The following is a 15,502-nucleotide window of genomic DNA, read 5'->3' on the forward strand; positions in this document are numbered from 1 at the left end:
AATGCTTTATCAAAGCACATAGTATATAATTGAAAGTCAACAGACATGCAGTTGACATGTTGCTGATAGTTTGTAGAGCATCTACAGATGGACTATCCAAATAAACCCCCGGCCCCTTTTGCTGAGTAATTTAGAGAACAAGCGACAAAAGAAGGCTTGGTAATCAAAATACTACGAAATATACTTGTCGCCTATCTTCTCAGTCATTTGGAGAACAAGGTGCAGGTGTTGGAGTCACAGCAGCGGGACGAGCTGGAGGACATGAGGGAGGAGAAGAATAGGCTACAAGGACTGGTGAGGACCCAGACGACAGCCATCGAGGCTCTAGAGAGGCAGCTGAGGGTGGCCAGCACCAACAACTCAGCCCTGCAAAGGCAGCATCAGCAGCTCATGGAGTCGGTCCACACGCTCATCAACATGGTGTCTACCGGTACAGGTAGGAACACCTTCAAAAGCTCAGGTTTTGTCAAATGCAGTTTGCTTTCTGATAAGTCCACACTCGGCTGAAGAGATCAGAGTCGAACAACCTTTTGTTGTTTTGATTGGTTTTTCGACAGGACAGAATGAAGTTAGGGGAACAGACAATAAAGCAGGAATGACGGGAAGGAAGGCCTCAGACAGCGACCGAACCAAGGCTCAAACCACATTGCAGAGGTGGTCCGGGAGTCGAGTGTCATAACTCAACCAGACTCCGGCGCTCTATTGAAGTGTCAAATCAAATCCAGTACACTCCAGTGTTTAACTCCAGATAGATAGAATGTTCATAATGTCATTGTGACAGCTGTCTGCAGACAGACAGTCGATAGACAAGCTGTAAACCACCATGAGTGCACACTTTCACGGCAATGAAAAGATCAAACGTTATCAGACATCAACACCTAGGTCCCTTCTGGGGAAATAGAATCCACTGATGGATCCGAGCCAGTTCCTCTCTAGAGTCACAGCTTAAGGCTGGGTTGGAGCTAAAGACGTGGCTGGTTTCTTGGATGGGTCAACATGAAAATGTAAAGACTTTGGGTGGGCCACAATGTGTACACGTTTGGGGACCATTGCACATTCATAAATTCAGATAACACTAACATTCTGGAAAATGGGTGCGGATATCATATGTGCTGTGCGGTCTTAATGACATCCAGTCGTTAATGACACAGAGAGCGAGAGAAGGAGAGAAAGAGATTGTTGGGAGCTGACTTGATGATGTTTTTGGCCGTCAAGTCTTGGATTCACTTTGATAACTCTTTTGAACTTCCCAATCAACATCTTGCCTGAGTAGGACATGTCAGCATCTGTTTCCGGAGACGTTCCCAACTCAAATGAGACTGCTTTCAATTATCGTCATCAGATTGTTGTCTACCCTTTGTAGATTTTAAACAAAACACTTATTTTTGGCTTTGTTTCAAAATGTGTGTGTGTGTGTGTGTGTGTGTGTGTGTGTGTGTGTGTGTGTGTGTGTGTGTGTGTGTGTGTGTGTGTGTGTGTGTGTGTGTGTGTGTGTGTGTGTGTGTGTGTGTGTGTGTGTGTGCAGGGATATTGCTGAGAGACCAGAGGTTTTGTGATTGTGCAGAAGCCTATAAAGCAGGACACAACATCAGTGGAGTCTACTACATATACATCAGTAACATGACAGAACCCACCCAGGTGAATAAATAACACTGTCATCATCCTCACGAGCCAACTTGTGTCAACTTTCTCTTGTCAACTTTCTCCAAGTGCGGCTGATAGATCAACGTTTTTTGAGTGGTGCCTCTGTCGTTGCTGAGTGCAATGACTAGATTTGAGTTATTGTTTCACCAGGTGTTTTGTGACATGGAGACTAGTGGTGGAGGCTGGACATTGTTCCAGCGCAGGGTCAACGGCAGTGTGGACTTCCAGAGAACATGGAAGGAATACAAAATGGTGGGTACTCCTGACAACCTCCAACTTTGGAATTCACAGCTGACGTTAGGGATGTTACTGTACTGTACCTACCTGTGTTAGATTTGTTGTGCAGGTGCTGAGAATAATGTTGTTGTCCCAATAAAGCCCTGTGTAAAATGTTTTCCCATTCATCCATTGGGCCGCTTGGACACCTATTCATCCATTGGCAGACCAGTTCAGATGCCAAGAGCTGACAAAGCATCAAACATGGACTACTTTAACTTAAAATATAGATGTAAGGTGCCCTTGTGTAATGGTGTGATCATCCGATGTTTGTCTCTAGGGTTTTGGGGACCCTGCGGGAGAGCACTGGCTTGGGAATGAGCTGGCGTTTCAAATGACCAGTCAGACCCAGTATGCCCTGAGAGTGGAGCTGAGAGACTGGGAGGGGAACACACCCTACTCCCACTACGACAAGTTCCAACTGGCCAGTGAGAAACAACAATACAGGTACAGTACTCTACCTCATGACTTCACCATGTCCATATGGAAAACGTAGCTCTTTCTAAACAGATTTTTCATGGCTGAACACAATTTTCTACTTCCCACATAGCCTTGGGAAGTAAGGGTGCTGCAGCACCCGCTGAAAAATCAGAATTAAAAACAATATTTATGTCACGCCCTGACCATGGAAAGCTGTTTATTCTCTATGTTGGTTGGGGCGTGATAGTGACCAGGGTGGGTCATCTAGGTTAATTGTATTTCTATGGTGGCCTGATATGGTTCAGAGGTAGCTGTTTATTGTTGTCTCTGATTGGGGATCATATTTAGATAGCCATTTTCCCCATTGGGTTTGTGGGATCTTGTCTACAGTTAGTTGCCTGTGTGCACACCAGTAGCTTCACGTTTCGTTTGTACTTGTTTGTATTGTTTGGTGAGTTTCGGTTCATTTTAATATGTGGAGCTCTACGCACTTGCCTTGTTCCAATCATTATAATGATTGTGACTTTAACTAGGCAAGTCGGTTAAGGACAAATTCTTATTTACAATGACAGCCTACACTGGCCAAACCCGGACGACACTAGGCCAATTGTGTGCAGCCCTATGGGACTCCCAATCACGGCCGGTTGTGATACAGCCTGGAATTGAACCAGGGTGTCTGTAGTGACACCTCAAGCACTGAGATGCAGTGCCTTAGACTGCTGCGCCACTCAGGAGCCCCAATGGTAGTGCCCAACGTGGGGCTTGCAATGCTCTGGTTTTTATATTCCGCAAGTAAACACTCAAATACATTTGGTTGAAATGTTTTTACAAAAGTAGTGCACTATGCCTTTAGTAGTCCTGTATTTTAGCAGACCAATATAGACTTCTTCAGATTTAGACTTCTTCAGTGCAGGTATTCTTTTTTCCTGCATCCCCGGGAAAAAAAATGGCATGACCTCCCACTCCCAAACGACTTCCTAAAGCTATGGTCGTACGAGACGGATCGTAGGGACTTGATCTGGCTGGCTGACAGGCGAAGTGGGTGGGAAGTGGCAAGCAAAGGCCTTGAAGTTTGTCTGCTTCACTTTGTTCAAGGTCAGGAGTTTGTGATGAGGTGTGTGGTGACAAATGCCTGAACCACGAGTAACACTCAGTCACAATGTCGATGTGTTCATTTCTTTATCTGACTCAAAGGACCACAACAAATAAAGCATATAAGCCAGAGCTAGGCTGACAGTATAGAAATCGGGAACGGTAACAGGATTTCTGGCAAGAACTATGCAAATATGTACACAGTTCAAGTTTACTATGTCTTTGTCACCACAACAAAACTCATTGCACATGAATAATCCTGGATCCAATGATATAGGAATAAATATCAATGTTGTTATTAATCATATATCGCCTTTCCATTACAAGGAAAATAATACAGTTCTTATTGTATATCTGAAAGCCATGTAAAATTACTTTGAAAAAAAGTCTACAGCGTTCGCTTTTTGCTTCAACTTTCCTCACAGTATTATCTCATAGCTATTTTTTTGTATGGAATGAATTCAAAATGTGATTTTGGCATCAGAAATCCATCAGTCCCAGTCAAGCTGACTTTCCCATCTGCAGGCTGTTCCTGTGGGGCTACAGTGGAACAGCAGGAGAGCAGAGCAGCCTGGTATCACATGGCACCAGCTTCAGCACCCGCGACGCCGACAACGACAACTGCCTGTGCAAGTGTGCCCTCATGCTGACTGGGGGTGAGGGTTAAAACTTGTCCTCCACGAGGAAATTTAGGGCATTATGTTATGTGAAAGTGACATACAAGCAGTAACCCCTTTCTTACAGCTAGCTGACTTGAGGCATGCTGCCAATATGACTTCTCACTCTGGTAAATGAATAACATAGCTAATGCCTTTCATGTCGTGACATAAATATATAATGTTTTTGTTTTCATCAATTTACGTGGGTGTCAACATGTCATAACATGCCAGCAGTTTTTTATGACGTGTTGTGACATGTATTCTGTTGACCTTGCTAAAGTAAAGCTCAAGTAAAGTTCATCAGTTGTTTTAATTGTTAAGTACTTGGCTCTGAAATTATTGACACCCTTCATAAAGATTAGCAAAAATGACAGTGTATAATAAATAATTCAAATACTGAGCTATATTGTATTTCCAAAACATAAAAATTATATTATTTTATACTAATCCAATTGCTCATAAAAATAGATTTTGTTTACCAAGAAATATTTATTTTTCTCAGAAGGGTAGGGGGCAAAATGATCAACACCCCTATTTTCAATACCTCACCAGCTAATGGCAGTGAGCCTATTTCTAAAATGTTTTATGATATTGGAGAACATGTTTGGTGTGATATTAGACTATGCCTCCATACAGAATCATTCCAGAACATTGATATTTCTTTGTCTGTACCTTTTCAATTCAAACCACAGGTTTTCAATGGCGTTCAAGTCCGGAGATATTGGTCATTGCAAAATGTAGATTTTTTGGGGGTCAATTAACCATTTCTTTGTGGATTTTGATATGTGCTTGGGGTTATTGTCTTGCTGATAGATCCACTTGCGGCCAAGTTTCAGCCTCCTGGCCGAGACAACCGGGTTTTTTAAAGTTCATGATGCTGTTGACCTTAACAAGGGCCCAAGGATCAGTGGAAGCAAAATAGCCCCATAACATCACAAATCCACCACCATATTTTACAGTAGGTATGTGGCTCTTTTCTGCATATGATTCCTCTTTTCAACGCCAAAACCGACCACTTGTGTGCATGGCCAAAGAGCTTTATTTTCATGTGATTCAACAAATGTAAATGGCTGGAGTTTGCTAAACGGCACTGGCACTTGGATTGGAACCGGTGCTACTGTAAGATGGCATGAAAACCGAGCTCTTTTGGCCCAATATGTCCTCCAATCTCATAAAACATTTTAGAAAAAGGATAGGTGCCGTTATCCTCGCCAGGTTAGTTATTGAAAGTTATTATAGAAAACAGGGATGTTCGTTTTAACCCCTACATTTTTTGTATATATATATTTTTTACTTAAACAAAATCTATTTTTCTGAGCAATTGTATTAGTTAGTATAAAATAATATATTTCCCAATTTTATTGAGCATACAATATACTGTAGCTCAGTATTTTAATTATTTATTTTATACAGTAATTCTTGCTCATCTTTATCAAGGGTGTCATCTTTATCAAGGGTGTCATCTTTATCAAAGCTGTCAATGATTTCGGACCCACTGTAAATACCTACATACTAAAAAAATATATGTTTTTCAGGTCTACATGTTCGTATATAATTATTAGTTTGTTTGTGGTACTATAGTACTCTCGATCATTTTATTTTACTCTGAGATTCCTGTGCTTTTTGTGTAACACCCTGATAAACTCATTGTACTCCATACAGCAGTTTCAATCTGAATTGCTTACTCTCTTCTTGACTCCTCACTGGGCACAGACGTCATTTCAACTTCTAGTTTTAATTTACTTTGGGTTGAGTTGTCAACTAATTTCAATTCAATGTGAAATCTACCGAAAAGTTCACCCTGTCATTGGATTTAGGTTAATAAAAGTTGGGTGAAAAAAAATGATAAGTTCTCTTACGTTGATGAATTATTGCAAATACAATCAGTTTTCCATGTTGATTCAACGTCATCCCATATATATTTTTTGGTTTAAATGACATGGAAACAACGTTAATAAAAATCCGTTTTTGCCCAGTGGGTCTTGACTCTAGGCCCAGAGCTAAAGACAACAAGACAAGGCATAAACACAATTTCTGGGATCTTCACCAGATACAAGCATTCCAGCTCCTATCTCCTACGTGCTGTGTAAAACACATCCCGACCTCAAACCATTCCCTCAGTCACACAAACTCCAAGATAAATAGCTTTTTAATACTAAAACTTTGATTGATTCTGAAAGTTGTTTAAGTTAATTGCTCCAGCACAGCTGGAACCCCTTTCAAAATGTTTGAAACTATAGTCATCCGTAATCAAACCACTTATGGGTACAACCTCTTGACACATGCCATCCAAAGCAAACAGCAGGGGGGTGATATTAGATTAATCAGAGATGAATTTGCAGTATCTCTCTGAGGCGCGAGTGTGGTTCTCATAGCAGGATCCATGTTTGCTTTGAAATGGAATAAGAACCTTATGCACAGCAGGTTAGCACACCACTACCATGAGTCAAAACACCACATTTGGTGAGAGAGAAAGAACTTGGTTGGAAAAGGTGGGGGGAATGATTAATTGAGGCTTAAGGCCTGTGTGGCAAGCTGTTCACAAGTGTCGGTTCCACTTTAATTGCTGTAACCATTTTGCTAACACAAAGACATATCTCCCGGAGTCCATCCTGCTATAACCCAACCACTCTTTCTGTTCTTTAGGTTGGTGGTTTGACGCTTGTGGCTTGTCCAACCTCAACGGCATTTACTACACCGTGGGCCACAACATCCGCAAGCTGAACGGCATAAAGTGGCATCACTTTCGGGGACCGAGTTATTCACTTAGTTCGACAGCCATGATGATCCGACCATCCGACTTCTAAGACCGGACAGTCATTTGGAGAGGGGAAGGGCTGTGAATGGGAAAGGGACAGTCCGGACAGTCATTTGGAGAGGGGAAAGGCTGTGAATGGGAAAGGGACAGTCATTTGGAGAGGGGAAGGGCTATGAATGGGAAAGGGGCATACATTTCTTTGCCTCATTGTCTCCAGGACAAAGGCAGGTGTAAATTTAAGTTTTTAATAGCAAACAATCAATCAGTCACTGGATGACTGGGTGTCATTTAGTACATGCGAAAACGTTGGGAGTCAGCAGAAGAGACCAGACTGATAGTCTTCGTCACTTGGCACCTTTATGCAGTGTAGATCTGGCCTCAGCTCTTTTTAATATATACTATAAGGTGCCAGATTCTCAGTCCTCTGATGTCTTGCTTTACCACAATGTGCTAGTGATGTCAAAAATACACATCTACACAGCTCCCTCACACCCTCAGTGTTTATTCCAGAACATTCTGAAGCTGTCATCATCAAGACAACATCAAATGAATATATAGGAATGTCGCATATCCGTGAGCCAAGAGGACTATTTTAAATTAACCACAGATAAAGACACCAAGACAAATAAATGGAAGACATTTTGGCCAGAATGTGCCAGAATATTTTATGATTGACAAGATGTGATATGGACAGGTCATACTGTGAGGCCTGCTTATGAAATATTTCAACGTTCCTACTTTTTTTTTGCAAAATTGTATTTGCGTACTGTAAATGTGAGCTAAACTTTGACATAATTGTTTTGCATAACTGGATTGTATGTTTAAATTTTGGGTTCATTGCTCTGCCATTTCGTGTGAATCTGTTAATATTTCTCTAAGCTTGTTTTTTCTATTAAGGATATCTCTACATTCCTTTTATATGTACTTTTCTCTATATGCGCATTCTGACCTTGAATTTATGCATGAGTATAGAATGCTATTCACCCACTATTAGTTTGGGGTGGAGATGAAATAAATGAAGGTGTGGCGGAGGTGTGTCTACAGATACTCTGTATTCTGGCCTTGACTTAATTCCCTAATAATTCAACCACATTTATGCGTGAGGAAACCATTAATAAAGTTTAGCGACCCTACCAGTTCCAAGTGGGAAAAGCATCTACTATATTTTCAGATAGAAATAACACCATTCTCCATGCACTGTAAATTACAACTTGAGCTATTGATACGAGCTAAAAGACATGTAGTCTAATTAAATCGTTATGGAGCTGTCACGCCCTGACCTTGGTTATCTTTGTTTTCTTTATTATTTTGGTTAGGTCAGGGTGTGACGAGGGTGGTATGTGTGTTTTGTCTTGTCTAGGTTTTTTTGTATTCTATGGGGTTTTGGTATGTCTAGGTATGTGTAGGTCTATGGTGGACTTGGCCGGGCTAGAATGGGCATCCAGCCAGGAAGGAGGGTGCCGGCTTAGCGCTCCTGGTCTCCAGTATACCTCCTTGGACCAGGAAATCCTGCGCCGGCTCTGCGTACTGTGTCTCTGGTGAGTCTGCACAGCCCAGTGCGTCCTGTGCCAGTGCCCTGCATCTGCAGGGCGAAAATAAACATCCAGCCAGGACGGGTTGTGTCAGCTCTACACTCCAGACCTCCAGTGCGCCTCAAAAGTCCAGTACGTCCTGTGCCTGCTCCCCGCACTCACCCTGAGGTGTGTGTCACCAGCCCAGTACCACCAGTACCGGCACCAATCATCAGACCTCCAATGCACCTCCAGGGTCCAGTACGCCCTGTTCCTGCTCCTCGCACTCGCCCTGAGGTGCGTGTCCCCAGCCCAGTACCACCAGTGCCGGCACCCTGCGCCTCGGCAGTACAGAGCGTCCTGCGACAGTACCCAGTCCAGAACGTCCGGCGACAGTACTCAGTCCAGAGCGTCCGGCGACAGTACCCAGTCCGGAGCGTCCGGCGACACTACCCAGTCCGGAGCGTCCGGCGACAGTTCACAGACCGGAACCTCCGGCGACAGTACACAGTCCGGAACCTCCAACGACGGGCCACAGTCCAGAACCTCCAACGACGGGCCACAGTCCGGAACCTCCAACAACGGTCCCCAGCCCGGGGTCTCAAGCGACGATCGCCAGTCCGGGGTCTCCAGCGACGGTCTCCAGTCCAGAACATCTGGCGATGATCCACGCAGCGAGGGTCCCCAGCCCGAGGCCTACAGTGAGGATCCGCAGTCCAAAGCCCCCGACAATGATCCACGGGTCAAGAGCGGACTCAGGGTATAGAAAGGGGGCGGCATCCAGAATCAGAGCTGCCACCGAGGTTAGATGCCCACCCAGACCCTCCCATATAGGTTTAGGTTTGCGGCCGGGAGTCCGCACCTTTGGGGGGGGGGGGGCGGGGGGGTACTGTCACTCCCTGACCTTAGTTATCTTTGTTTTCTTTTTGTTTTCTTTCTTTATTAGGGATAGGTGGCTATGGGTGTGACGAGGGTGGTATGTGTGCTTTCGTCTTGTCTAGGGTTTTTTTGTATTCTATGGGGTTTTGGTATGTCTAGGTATATGTAGGTCTATGGTGGCCTGAATTGGTTCCCAATAAGAGACAGCTGTTTATCGTTGTCTGATTGGGGATCCTATTTAGGTTGCCATTTTCCATTTTGGTTTTGTGGGTTATTGTCTATGTGTAGTTGCATGTCAGCACTAGTTGTTTATAGCTTTACGTCCGTTTTGTTAGTTTGTTTAAGTGTTCTTCGTTAAATAAAAGAAGAATGTATTCCAATCACGCTGCGCCTTGGTCTCCTCGTTATGACGAACGTGACAGGAGCAGCGAGCAGCGAGCAGACCAGTTTGAACCAGAGGCATGGCCGTCATCACACAGTTCCATGGTTAGTGCAGGTAATAGACAAGGGTATAACCTACACTATTCTCCCTATTATAATTCTATAATATACACTAATCTTCCAACATTACCATGGGTGGAAAAAATGAATGTGGCAATTTTAAGAATGATTCAAACCACCGTTTTCTTTATTTTGTGCGTAAAGGCTCTCCAAACCTGTTTTTTATGATTCGTAAATACTTTCCTAAAAGTAAATAATCTACAAGATCATCATATTTTTAAATATACCAATTGGTGCTGAAACCGAGATGGATACTGTAAACTTTAATTAAACGCTCAGTCTCAAATCAGTCGCCTATCCCTTTTAATAGCCGGGCAATGTCACACATTTCATCAAATAAACGGCTGTTTCAAATAGACGCTGTGTAACGATTTTCTTCTTCCTCTGACAAGGAGTATGAAATATCGGACCAATGCACAGCGTGGTAAGTGTCCATAATATATTTATTAACCTGAACACAGAATACAAAAGAACAAGAGAAATAAATGAAAACCGAAACAGTTCTGTATGGAAATCAGACACAGAAAACAACTACCCACAACCCATAGTGGGAAAACAGGCAGCCTAAGTATGGTTCTCAATCAGAGACAACGAATGACAGCTGCCTCTGATTGGGAACCATACCAGGCCAAAACCAGAAATACAAAACATAGAATGCCCACCCCAACTCGCGCCCTGACCAAACTAAAACAGAGACATTAAAAAAGGAACTAAGGTCAGGACGTGACACGCTGGGTATTTAGGAATTGTTTATTAGGTTACCATGACTATTTTAAGGTCTCTCCAGAGATTTTCAATCGGGTTCAAGTCCGGGCTCTGGCTGGACCACTCAAGGACATTCAGAGACTTGTCCCGAAGCCAATCCTGCATTGTCTTGGATATGTGTTTAGGGTCGTTGTCCTGTTGGAAGATGAACCTTCACCCCAGTCTGAGGTCCTGAGCGCTCTGGAGCAGGTTTTCATCAAGGATCTCTTCATCTTTCTCTCAATCCTGTTTAGTATCCCAGACCGTGCCGCTGAAAAATATCCCAACAAAATGATGCTGCCACCCCAATGCTTCACCGTAGGGATGGTGCCTGGTTTCCTTCAGACGTGACGCTTGGCATTCAGGCCAAAGAGTTCAATCTTGGTTTAATCAGACTAGAGAATCTTGTTTCTCATGTTCTGAGAGTCTTCAGTTGCCTTTGGGAAACTACAAGCCTGCTGTCATGTGCCTTTTACTGAGGAGTTGCTTCCGTCTGCCCACTCTAGCATAAAGGCCTGATTGGTGGAGTGCTACAGAGATCGTTGTCCTTCTGGAAGGTTCTCACATCTCCACAGAGGAACTCCGGAGCTCTGTCAGAGTGACCATCAGGTTCTTGGTCACCTCCCTGACCAAGGCCCTTCTTCCCCGATTGCTCAGTTTGGCTGGGTGGCCAGCTCTAGGAAGAGTTTGGTGGTTCCAAACTTTTTCCATTTAAGAATGGTGGAGGTCACTGTGTTCTTGGGGATCTTCAATGCTGCATACATTTTTTGGTACCCTTCTCCAGATCTGTGCCTTGATACAATCCTGTCTCGGAGCTCTACAGACTATTCCTTTGACCGCATGGCTTGGTTTTTGCTCTGACATGGACTGTCAACTGTGGGACCTTATATAGCCTTTCAAAATAATGTCCAATCAATTGAATTTATCACAAGTGGAGTCCAATCAAGTTGTAGAAACTTCTCAAGGGTTATCAATGGAAATAGGATGCACTGGAGTTCAATTTCGTATCTCATAGCAAAGGGTCTGAATACCTATGTAAAATAAGGTATTTCTGTTTTTTGCAAACTTTTCTTAAACTGTTTTCGCTTTGTTTTTATGGGGTATTGTGTGCAGATTGAGGAGGGGTAAAATTAATTTCATACATTTTAGAATAAGGCTGTAACATAACAAAATGTGGAAAAGGTCAAGGTGTCTGAATCAAAATAAAAGTGTCACAGTGTGTAAATGATAACACCTTAGTGCAGGAAATTAAGAAACTGATTAAAATGCTGAAAGTGAATGCTGGAATTAAACAATAAACTATGCAAATGATCAAAAGCTGTGTACATTAAAGAAATAGATACCTGGCTCAAATAGAAACATGTCTCTAACAAGGGCCTGTTGTGTTCAGGGATTAATGGAAGTTTTATGGTATATTTAGATGGCTTTCTTTCATTAATCCCTAATATTCTGAACCCATTCTCTCGATATACAGTATTCTAGTGAGTCTGTCGACAAAATTCTAACTAAAAGGTACACCATATTTAAAGGAGCACTGTGGAGAAATCGCTCCACCATTTCCTGGTTGCAAAAACTCTAATATTTAGCCTAATTTCAGTTTATTGACAAAACAAGTTTCAAGTTTTATTGTCACATGCACAAGACCAGTGAAATGCCTTGCAAACTCAAAACCCAAAAATGCAGTAATCAATAACAATTAAATACTATTAAAAAAAACAATAAATAAGAATATGAAATACACAATATAAATAAGTAAGTAAACATACTATATACAGGAAATCCAATCCATACCATAGTTACATGATGTTGGAGGGATGGAGGTAGATATGTATAGGGGTAAGGGGACTAGGCAACAGGATATAAGATAAACAGAGTAGCAGCAGCTTGCATGTGAGTGGGTGTGTGGAGTCAGTATAAATGTATGTGCATATTGTGTGTGAGTGAGCAAATGATGGAGTGAGTGTTTGTGTGTGTTGTGTAAGGCACTGTGAGTCTGCATAGAGACAAATATTGAAATGAAAGGTCAATAAATGTACAAGGTCAACTCAGATAGTCCGTATAGCTATTTTGTTAGCTATTTAGCAGTCGTATTGTTTGGGGATCGAAGCTGTTCAAGAGCCTGTTGGTGTCAGCCTTGATAAACTTGTACCTCTTGCCATGCGGAAGCAGAGAAAGTCTATGGCTTGGGTTTGACAATTTTCAGGGCCTTCTTTTCACACCACCTGATATAAAGGTCCTGGATGGCAGGGAGCTCGGCCCCAGTGATGTACTGGGCTGTCCACACCATGCCAAACTTTTTCAACCTCCTGAGGGGGAAGTGTGTGTGTGTGTGTGTGTTTGGACCATTTTAAGTCTTTAGTGATTTGGACACCGAGGAACTGTCTACCTGCTCCACTGCCGCCCCATCGATGTGGATGGGGACGTGCTCACCTCACCCGCTTTTCCTGTAGTCCACGATCAGCTCCTTGGTCTTGCTGACATTGAGCGAGAGGTTGTTGCTCCGGCATCACACTGCCAAGTCACTGACCTCCTCCCTGTAGGCTGACTCATCATCGCCGGTGATCAGGCCTAGCACTGCCGTGTCGTCAGGGAACTTGATAATGGTGTTGGAGTTGTGCGTGGTCACACAGTCATGGATGAACAGGGAATACAGGAGGGGACTAAGCACACATCCCAGTGGGACAGGGTCAGCGTGGCGGAGGTGATGTTGCCTACCCTCACCACCTGAGGTCGGCCCATCAGGAATTCCAGGATCCAGTTGCAGAGGGAGGTGTTCAGACCTAAAGTCCTAAGCTCGGTGACGAGAAAGTATAGTGTAGAGAATCATTGTACCATTTAAACTGCTGTGAAATATATCTTCCATAACCAAAAATATTGTATTTTCAGCTGTATGCAGATGGTGTACAAAACTGAAATTAAAAGATGCAAAAACTAAACTTCAGAATGGGAAGCATAGAAATAGGGCACATAGAATAGATATACCGCTTCTTAGACTTGCTTTCAGTGAAAATGACAGATCTAGAAATCACATTTCTATGTTAACTTGGCCGTCACCCAAAAAGGTGCATCAAATCAAATCAAATCAAATCAAATTTGTATTTTATTTGTCACATACACATGGTTAGCAGATGTTAATGCGAGTGTAGCGAAATGCTTGTGCTTCTAGTTCCGACAATGCAGTAATAACCAACAAGTAATCTAACTAACAATTCCAAAACTACTGTCTTGTACACAGTGTAAGGGGATAAAGAATATGTACATAAGGATATATGAATGAGTGATGGTACAGAGCAGCATAGGCAAGATACAGTAGATGGTATCGAGTACAGTATATACATATATGAGATGAGTATGTAAACAAAGTGGCATAGTTAAAGTGGCTAGTGATACATGTATTACATAAGGATACAGTCGATGATATAGAGTACAGTATATACGTATGCATATGAGATGAATAATGTAGGGTAAGTAACATTATATAAGGTAGCATTGTTTAAAGTGGCTAGTGATATATTTACATCATTTCCCATCAATTCCCATTATTAAAGTGGCTGGAGTTGAGTCAGTGTCAATGTGTTGGCAGCAGCCACTCAATGTTAGTGGTGGCTGTTTAACAGTCTGATGGCCTTGAGATAGAAGCTGTTTTTCAGTCTCTCGGTCCCAGCTTTGATGCACCTGTACTGACCTCGCCTTCTGGATGATAGCGGGGTGAACAGGCAGTGGCTCGGGTGGTTGATGTCCTTGATGATCTTTATGGCCTTCCTGTGACATCGGGTGGTGTAGGTGTCCTGGAGGGCAGGTAGTTTGCCCCCGGTGATGCGTTGTGCAGACCTCACTACCCTCTGGAGAGCCTTACGGTTGAGGGCGGAGCGGTTGCCGTACCAGGCGGTGATACAGCCCGCCAGGATGCTCTCGATTGTGCATCTGTAGAAGTTTGTGAGTGCTTTTGGTGACAAGCCGAATTTCTTCAGCCTCCTGAGGTTGAAGAGGCGCTGCTGCGCCTTCTTCACAATGCTGTCTGTGTGAGTGGACCAATTCAGTTTGTCTGTGATGTGTATGCCGAGGAACTTAAAACTTGCTACCCTCTCCACTACTGTTCCATCGATGTGGATAGGGGGGTGTTCCCTCTGCTGTTTCCTGAAGTCCACAATCATCTCCTTAGTTTTGTTGACGTTGAGTGTGAGGTTATTTTCCTGACACCACACTCCGAGGGCCCTCACCTCCTCCCTGTAGGCCGTCTCGTTGTTGTTGGTAATCAAGCCTACCACTGTTGTGTCGTCCGCAAACTTGATGATTGAGTTGGAGGCGTGCGTGGCCACGCAGTCGTGGGTGAACAGGGAGTACAGGAGAGGGCTCAGAACGCACCCTTGTGGGGCCCCAGTGTTGAGGATCAGCGGGGAGGAGATGTTGTTGCCTACCCTCACCACCTGGGGGCGGCCCGTCAGGAAGTCCAGTACCCAGTTGCACAGGGCGGGGTCGAGACCCAGGGTCTCGAGCTTGATGACGAGCTTGGAGGGTACTATGGTGTTGAATGCCGAGCTGTAGTCGATGAACAGCATTCTCACATAGGTATTCCTCTTGTCCAGATGGGTTAGGGCGGTGTGCAGTGTGGTTGAGATTGCATCGTCTGTGGACCTATTTGGGCGGTAAGCAAATTGGAGTGGGTCTAGGGTGTCAGGTAGGGTGGAGGTGATATGGTCCTTGACTAGTCTCTCAAAGCACTTCATGATGACGGAAGTGAGTGCTACGGGGCGGTAGTCGTTTAGCTCAGTTACCTTAGCTTTCTTGGGAACAGGAACAATGGTGGCCCTCTTGAAGCATGTGGGAACAGCAGACTGGTATAGGGATTGATTGAATATGTCCGTAAACACACCGGCCAGCTGGTCTGCGCATGCTCTGAGGGCGCGGCTGGGGATGCCGTCTGGGCCTGCAGCCTTGCAAGGGTTAACACGTTTAAATGTCTTACTCACCTCGGCTGCAGTGAAGGAGAGACCGCATGTTTTCGTTGCAGGCCGTGT

At 43.8% G+C, this 15,502-nt stretch overlaps 1 protein-coding gene across 1 annotated transcript in view; it reads left to right on the top strand.

The window, feature by feature from the left end:
* LOC139370696 (angiopoietin 4) overlaps positions 1-7,622 on the top strand; it is a 49,484-nt gene extending 41,862 nt beyond the window's left edge. The window contains exons 4-9 of the mRNA XM_071110333.1: positions 204-436; positions 1,526-1,638; positions 1,795-1,896; positions 2,201-2,367; positions 3,958-4,088; positions 6,738-7,622. Of these exons, the coding sequence (XP_070966434.1) occupies positions 204-436; positions 1,526-1,638; positions 1,795-1,896; positions 2,201-2,367; positions 3,958-4,088; positions 6,738-6,898 (907 nt within the window). The 3' untranslated portion in view covers positions 6,899-7,622. The remainder of the gene's footprint in view (positions 1-203; positions 437-1,525; positions 1,639-1,794; positions 1,897-2,200; positions 2,368-3,957; positions 4,089-6,737) is intronic.
* Positions 7,623-15,502: the final 7,880 nt, after the last annotated feature.

The sequence above is a fragment of the Oncorhynchus clarkii genome, chromosome 17 (assembly GCF_045791955.1).
Source record: "Oncorhynchus clarkii lewisi isolate Uvic-CL-2024 chromosome 17, UVic_Ocla_1.0, whole genome shotgun sequence".
NCBI lineage: Eukaryota > Metazoa > Chordata > Actinopteri > Salmoniformes > Salmonidae > Oncorhynchus > Oncorhynchus clarkii.